The sequence below is a fragment of the Bidens hawaiensis genome, unplaced genomic scaffold (genome assembly GCF_021521415.1).
Source record: "Bidens hawaiensis isolate Kalapana, Puna unplaced genomic scaffold, B.hawaiensis_p1.1 tig00021826_1, whole genome shotgun sequence".
In the NCBI taxonomy this organism is placed as follows: domain Eukaryota; kingdom Viridiplantae; phylum Streptophyta; class Magnoliopsida; order Asterales; family Asteraceae; genus Bidens; species Bidens hawaiensis.
The window spans coordinates 55,005-62,474 of record NW_027493385.1 but is presented as its reverse complement, the minus strand read 5'-3'; the positions used below and the strand labels follow the sequence as shown (position 1 = coordinate 62,474).

Sequence of the window (7,470 nt, the reverse complement as noted above, 5' to 3'; positions counted from 1 at the left end):
CGTCATTAGCGAAGTTGAGCATTACTAATTGTCTACTAGATCAAGGTTGCCAGTGGTAACTAAGCTACTATTGATAGAGTTTTCTGCAAAGCAGTTTCCAAAGATTTAACTTTATACATGTCATTTGTTCGTTGTGTTGGTTCGTCCCCAGTTTTTGTTTTATTTATCCGGTTGAATTTTAGATGATTACCACAAAATATTTAATGCGACATGACTGACAAGAGATCCACCCTACAACTACAAACTTCAAATCCTGCATTAGTTATAACTAAATGTGTGTGTATATTATATGTATATACCAATTGTACTTGTAAATATGATGTGACAATCTTATATATAAATACCAACAGTTGAGCATCATTCAAAGACATCCCAACCAACAAAATCAAGATATCTTCAAGTAATACTAATTAGTTAGGTAAGAAAGATGTCTTCCAATTCAAAACTAGTCTCAATTTTCATCATATTTATGCTATGTCTATCCACCAAAGCCTTGTCACAATGTGAAGATGAAACCAACAACCCTTGCAACAGCAAATCCAAAGCTTTACCCTTAAAGATCATTGGCATAGCAGCCATCCTCATGAGTAGCATCTCAGGTGTTTGCTTACCTCTAATCACTCGTTCCATCCCCGCCCTTAGCCCCGACCGCAGCCTTTTCGTGATCGTGAAAGCTTTTGCTTCGGGCATCATTTTGGCCACTGCATTTATGCATGTGTTGCCGGACTCTTTTGACATGTTGAGATCAAGCTGCTTGGCTGATAACCCGTGGCAAAAGTTCCCTTTCACGGGCTTTGTTGCTATGTTGTCCGCTATTTTCACGCTCATGGTGGACTCGATGGCTACAAGCGTGTATACAAAGAAGAACACTGTTGTAGCGGCTGAAGGCGGTCATGAGCCCATCGACCAGGAGATGGCTGTGACAGGTGGTGGTGGCATGCATTTTCATGGACACAATCATGGCCAAAAGGGCGCGATAGGGCAGCAACTTCTTCGTTATCGTGTGGTGGCCATGGTTAGCTAGTTCCATACAAATATTAATAATTCCTTTTTCAATATTTGTGAAGATTTAGTGATTTACGGTTATGGATTACTTGATCAGGTGCTTGAACTTGGAATAGTTGTTCACTCGATAGTGATCGGGCTTGGAGTTGGGGCGTCAAATGACGTATGCACGATTAAGCCGTTGGTGGCAGCTCTTTGTTTCCATCAAATGTTTGAAGGCATGGGCCTTGGTGGCTGCATTCTTCAGGTATTTTATATATTCTGCATTATTTAGTATATGATAGGATGCGAGGTCGGCTTACGGCTGATGCACGCACTCTTACCCTGTAAATCTACAAGATGCTGTTTCTATCCCACAAACTTCATATGTATGATAAAAAATTTTAATGAATATACGATAACAGGCTGAATATAAAAGACTGAAGAAAACAGTAATGATTTTTCTCTTCTCCGTAACGACTCCATTCGGGATTGCTCTTGGGATCGCGTTGTCAAAGACGTACAAAGAGAATAGCCCGAGCGCGTTAATCACAGTCGGGTTACTCGACGCTTCATCATCAGGATTACTTATCTACATGGCGCTAGTCGATCTTCTTGCAGCCGATTTCATGGGCCCCAAGCTTCAAGGAAACATTAAGCTACAAATGAAGTCTTATGTCGCGGTCTTGCTCGGTGCTGGTGGGATGTCTCTCATGGCAAAATGGGCTTAAAATTTGGTACTGGATGAAGAAAGATTCCATAATTTTGTCAGCATTTATACTTTTACTGATTGTAAATGACAAATAAGCTTCATTGCTGTAACAAGTTTTAATTTTGATTCTAGTTTCAATATCCAAAACACACATCCAAACATCCCCTAAGTTAACCAAAACACAAACCAACAATTACAACATTTGTTTGTTTAAAAATTATGAGTCTAAATTCTGACAAACAATTTCTACTTCACTGACTAAAAGAACATTCACAGCCCATAAATATGCCTCGTGGGTGATACTAATTACTAAATACTAAAATCATATGCACAAAAACAAAAATAAAAATAATAATAAAAAACAACAATTGCAACATTCGTTGGTTTATTAATAATTATTATCGTACTTGAGTGGTACTTTGTCTGGGTGTGATCAACGGAGATCCTGATGGTGTTGACCGCCGTTGATGATGTCCCACGGGTGACCTAGGGACCGGACTAGAACCCGTACGATGATCTTTTAATTCACTTTTGGTGGCTTGAAGCTCTTCTAGACTGGCTAAAACCTGAGACATTCGTGGTCGGGATTTAGGTTCTATGTTAAGACATTGTGAAGCAAGTGTGGCTGCAGTGAAGGCACTTTTTTGAGGGTACTGTCCTTCTAGTCTAGTATCCATAATCCTAAACAACTTTCGTTTGTCTCCTAAATACGGTTTTGTCCATTCGACAAGATCCTGCTCCACACCAATCTTGTCTTTATCGACAGCTCGACGTCCCGAGAGTAGCTCTAGCAAAACTACCCCGAAGCTGTACACATCACTCTTTGTAGTTAATCGACCTGTTTTGTCATAACACACGTGTTTAAACGTTTATGTGCTTTCATAATCATTTTAAAAACAAGTTTTGTTGTATTTAAAGTTAAAAGAGTAAGAACCTGTAGCAATGTATTCCGGTGCAGCATATCCCTGTGTACCCATTACTTGGGTCGACACATGGGTCCTATCGCCCGTGGGTCCTGCTTTCGCTAAACCAAAATCCGATAGTTTTGCATTAAAATCCTGTAGTGATCATGATGGGAATGAGCTATGACAGAAACGCAATATATTCATTCTCAAAGGGGGTGAACGGAAAATAATATAAGTGGCTAAAGCGTAATATGTTGGTAGTATAAGTAATAGATGATAAGGCTTGTTAGGGTTAGGATTAAGTTTGTTTAGATCTTTAAGGCTCCTGCGTGATGCATGGAGAGAGGGCATAGCCCTGGAATATCTTGTAACTTCCTCTTTACGTTTCAGTAATACAATCGTTCGTCTATATTGTTCCTATTTTCTTCCCTAAATCCAATCTATCACTATCAACTCATATCGATTCTTAACAGATCATCAAATAATTTGTTTATAACACAATATATCCAACATGTGCAATTTAAAAAAGTGTTTTTTTGTTATCATACCGCATCAAGAAGGATATTTGAAGCCTTGAAATCGCGATAAATAATTTGGTCTTTCGCATCATGAAGGAAAGCTAGGCCTCTTGCAGCACCTATTGCTACTTTGAGTCTTGTAGCCCATGGAAGCGGTTGAGGACCCCCTGTAAATCCAAACCAGATCATTTTAGAAGATGAATATTTATATATAATACAATACAATCATTAATTAAACAAACACTTAGAAATCTTACTTCTAAAAAGATGATTTTCCAAGCTTCCTTTAGGCATGTACTCGTACACCAAAAGCCTATTGTCACCCTCCGAGCAGTAACCAATCAGTTTTACCAAATTAGCATGGTGTAACTGCCCAAGATACGTTACTTCCGTCTGTAAAGCAAAAACATCAAACAATCACCAAAATTTCGAAACGGGAAAGAGTATGGAAAATACAGGTAACAGAAAGTATTTATACCAGCCATTCCTTGTGACCTTGAAACCCCTCGGTTTTAAGTTTTTTGACAGCAATGACAGTTCCAGATCCGGGCTTTGAGGCCAAATGGGTGGCTTCATCAATCCAGCCTTTGAAAACGTACCCGAATCCACCCTCGCCTAGAAGACTGTCAGGTCGGAAGTTTCGGGTGGCATTCTTTAACTCTATAAAAGAGAAGGGTTTCACATTTGGTGATGCTAATATTTCTCCCTCGGTTCTCGGTGTAGAGATACTTTCTATACTGCTGCTTCCACCACTGTAAGTCGAAATTGTCATGCTCGAAGGACCAGAAGACGAACTGGTTTTACTTTCCACTTTTGATATCCCTGTTAATAACAAAACCCGTAGCGTATTGTGTATTATTGATCAACTATTTATAAAAGTACAATATCTTTTCGCTATGGTAATGATATAACAATAAACTAGGCTTGGAAATTTTGACCCACCATCCCAAATTTGGTTGATACGGGTCTCTTTTTTTTTTTTTAAATTTAGTTTTCTCATAAAACAGCAATAGACGCGTAACCGGTGCCTGTACACGAATAACCTTGCGCAGGTACGCGCGTAACGCTGCATCGTATGCATAAACGGTGGCGGTGCGCGTGCAACTTGGCGTCGGTACTGGTACGTGCGAACGCGGCATCGAACATGTAACCAGTGCCGGAATGCGCATAACCCACATTAAACACGTGTAACTAACGTCGCGCTTAACAGGCGTTGGTTACTCGTGCAGAGACAGTTACACATCAAGCACTAGGGGTGAGCAAGATAAGGGTCGGACTCTTGAAACCCGGTTACCCGAGGGTATGTAATATGGGTAGGGTTAAGGTTCTTTAAATTTCACCTTAAAGAGTAAAAGGGTTTCAAGGGTCGGACCCTTATTCAAACCCTTGATCTGTTTACTAGTTTCTAGATATACATTAGATTTGCGATTCATCTGAAATTCAGGAGAGATTTGTATTTCGTATATGATTCATCCTAAATTTCCCAACCACCAAGAAAAGTAAAAATAAAGGGTCATACTACTTATTGGAAACAGATATACATGAACCACTGAATTTTCTCTATATTTAATTTGTGAATGTGAATATTATTTGCATCAGGTCAAAATAAACTTTCAAAGTTAGACTTTACTATGTTATTAAATGAAAGTATAGTTGTTTTAGGATTCATATATTTAAGTCATGTATGAGATATATACAACTAGTAAGTGCAGAAAATGATGTGTGATTACTGCCTTAAAGGGTAAAGGCTTGGACCCTTGAAACACTTAATTATACCCGACGTTTTTTTTTTAGAGGGTAGGGTCTCGGGTCCACGTTTCTTCCTAAAAGAGTAAAGGGTCCAGGTCGGATATTAGCTAAAAGTGTTGGGTCTTACTCTTTGAACAGTCCTATCAAGCACCAAATTAAACGCTTACCGGGGCCGGGTTACGCGTGTTACATGGCGTTGGACGCACGTTTCATGTTTTTGTATGCGTAACCCGCATTTAAGCACGTGTAACTTACGCCACGCTCGTAACTAGTGCCGAAAACCAGAACCAAAGCTGAATGTACCGTAGTTTCAAAGGAAACCATTTATTAAACAAACCCGAAACCTATTCCCACCCGAACCTGTTTAAATTAACTCTTTTTTGACTTGACCCGACCCGACCCAAATTTCAATTTCCGCAATTTGATTTCTTCAAATCCAAATTGGGGAAAACTGGTTGGACTCCAATTTGGTACCCAAATCAAAATCTCCAATACTATTAACATTTGGAGGAATAATTGCATCAATTTGAACTAAATAAAACAACTTACCAGATGCTCTGGAAGTAAGTGTTGCATCCACTTGAGCAGAAGAGGAATTCAAGCAGTTACCCATGAGGATGAAGATGATTTGTAAATTAATGAAGTCTTAAGGATCTGTGGCAGCAAAATGAAAAGAAATTGGTAGGAAGTTACAGACGAGACCAGCGATGTACTTTGTTCTAGGTTGACTAAGTACATGCCAACCACGATGGCTCTAGTATTTTATTTGTTTCTTTCACACGTTTCACATTTTAATATTACTATAATATAATAATGCTATGCTATCTAATTTCAAATCATCTTATTGTCAACAAATTTAACTTGTTTTCGCATGTAAAATACCTCCAAACCTGTTCATACCAACTTGGCCGGTTTCGCCACGTTATAAGCAATAAGTGTAACGGTTGTTTATATTACGTGCTAGGTACTTTGGAAAAATAGGAACGAAAGCGACGGACTAATGTAACCGGGTGAGAAGATTATAGATATCAAACTGATCATGTTTAATAGGGTGAAAACACATTTAAAGTGAAAGTCGATCTCATGGGAGAGGTAGCATGAAAGCCTTGGGTTTGCTTTAGATGATTTTGATTATTACTTGTATCTTACTTTTTGTCTTTACGATTTATTTGTGGATCTACTTTTTGGTCATTTGCGGTTATATTTCAAAGCTTCTTGTTGCGTATTTTTTTTAATTTATGTCTTTTGTTGCGTGTTCAAGAGAAAATCAATAACATTCGGTTTACGATCTAAACCAACAAGGTAAACCAAACATGTTTGATGTTTCATAGCGTAAACTAAACTGATCAAGATGTAAATACGAAGAAACATATTATAAATCTAAGTTTAATAAAAAACAAAAGGAGTATTTTTTATCTCATGTATATACATTTAACAACTATAATACTTAATGCACGTGGTATTTCTATTTACAATACGTATAGATTATTAAGTTAACCGATTCTGTGTTTTAGCCTTTTTTTTCTTACATTTTTTTTCTTGAACCCTATGTTTCTTTAGAGGTAAAATGTTTGGTATTTTTTGACTGTACTCCATTTTCAAATATCTAATATAACTACAATCTTTTTAAAAAAAGATCCACCCATACCACTAAAGCTGACTGTTTTTACTGGTTTGGTCAAGTTTCTTATAATACCATAGTTACCGGTTTGGCTGAAAAATCTAATCATACCGTAAGCATGTATACCAAGCTGTACAAGGTTAAATTATATGTGACTAAAATTTTAAGATATGGTTGTCAATGAATACGCATTAAGACCTTTGTAGTCTAGAAATAAACTCATTTTTCCTATGAACGCGTCCACATATATAAAATAAAACAATTAAATATTGATTGAATGCAAGAAAAATCACTTGAGAGCTGGCCTACTTATAAAAACAATATTTGAGTTGACCACGTTGATTTACTTTCACGCGAGATGTTTCGTTTTTTTTTTTCTTTTAAATTCATTTCTTATGACACCTATGATACTTCTGACTTCGTAAAAGATTAAAACTCTTAAAGTTAACGTCACGTTTATTTTTCTGCACTCAAATCATTTTTTTTACAGTTTCTTAGTTATTATTCATATTATATTTTTCCCTCAACCGTGGTTTAATGATTAAAGGCAAGATAAAGTATCAATTTGGTTTTTCGTACAATCTATTTTTATTTGATAATTTATCACAATTTAATAAAGACTAAGCATTACGCTTTCATGGTCCTTACTCCTAAACGTTGGACAACTTCAACGAAGATGCATGCGTTTTTCAATATAGCTTCTTGCATTCGGACTGCTTGAGCCCACAAACTGTTCTCAGTTAACACAAATCTACCCATTTGACCTTTCGAGTAAGTGACGGACCTATAAAAAAAATTCAAAGGCATCCTAATTTTTTTATTTTATTTTATTTTTTTCATATCAACGAAGGATTTTGTTATATGAAAGTGACGAATCTTAAAGGTTTGTGGTATACGATACATATAAATTGCACTTCGCCAGAAAAGTTAAGGGATATCATGGGCACTCCTTGACCCCACGTAGACCTGGCACTTATTGTA

The 7,470-nt window shown here is 37.2% G+C and overlaps 2 protein-coding genes across 2 annotated transcripts; one reads left to right on the top strand and one right to left on the bottom strand.

The window, feature by feature from the left end:
* Window positions 1-427: 427 nt before the first annotated feature.
* Window positions 428-1,715, top strand: LOC143564151 (putative zinc transporter 10). The gene is made up of 3 exons (XM_077051514.1): window positions 428-1,015; window positions 1,103-1,252; window positions 1,410-1,715. The coding sequence occupies exons 1-3, from the start codon at window positions 428-430 to the stop codon at window positions 1,713-1,715; spliced, it is 1,044 nt and encodes a 347-aa protein (XP_076907629.1).
* Window positions 1,716-1,899: 184 nt separating this feature from the next.
* LOC143564157 (putative serine/threonine-protein kinase PBL3) lies at window positions 1,900-5,481 on the bottom strand. Its single transcript, XM_077051517.1, has 6 exons — window positions 5,418-5,481; window positions 3,598-3,941; window positions 3,377-3,512; window positions 3,150-3,286; window positions 2,631-2,754; window positions 1,900-2,534 (listed from the first exon to the last, which is right to left on the bottom strand). Exons 1-6 carry the CDS (start codon window positions 5,479-5,481, stop codon window positions 2,095-2,097), a joined length of 1,245 nt encoding a protein of 414 aa, XP_076907632.1. The 3' UTR covers window positions 1,900-2,094.
* Between the last annotated feature and the right edge of the window lie 1,989 nt (window positions 5,482-7,470).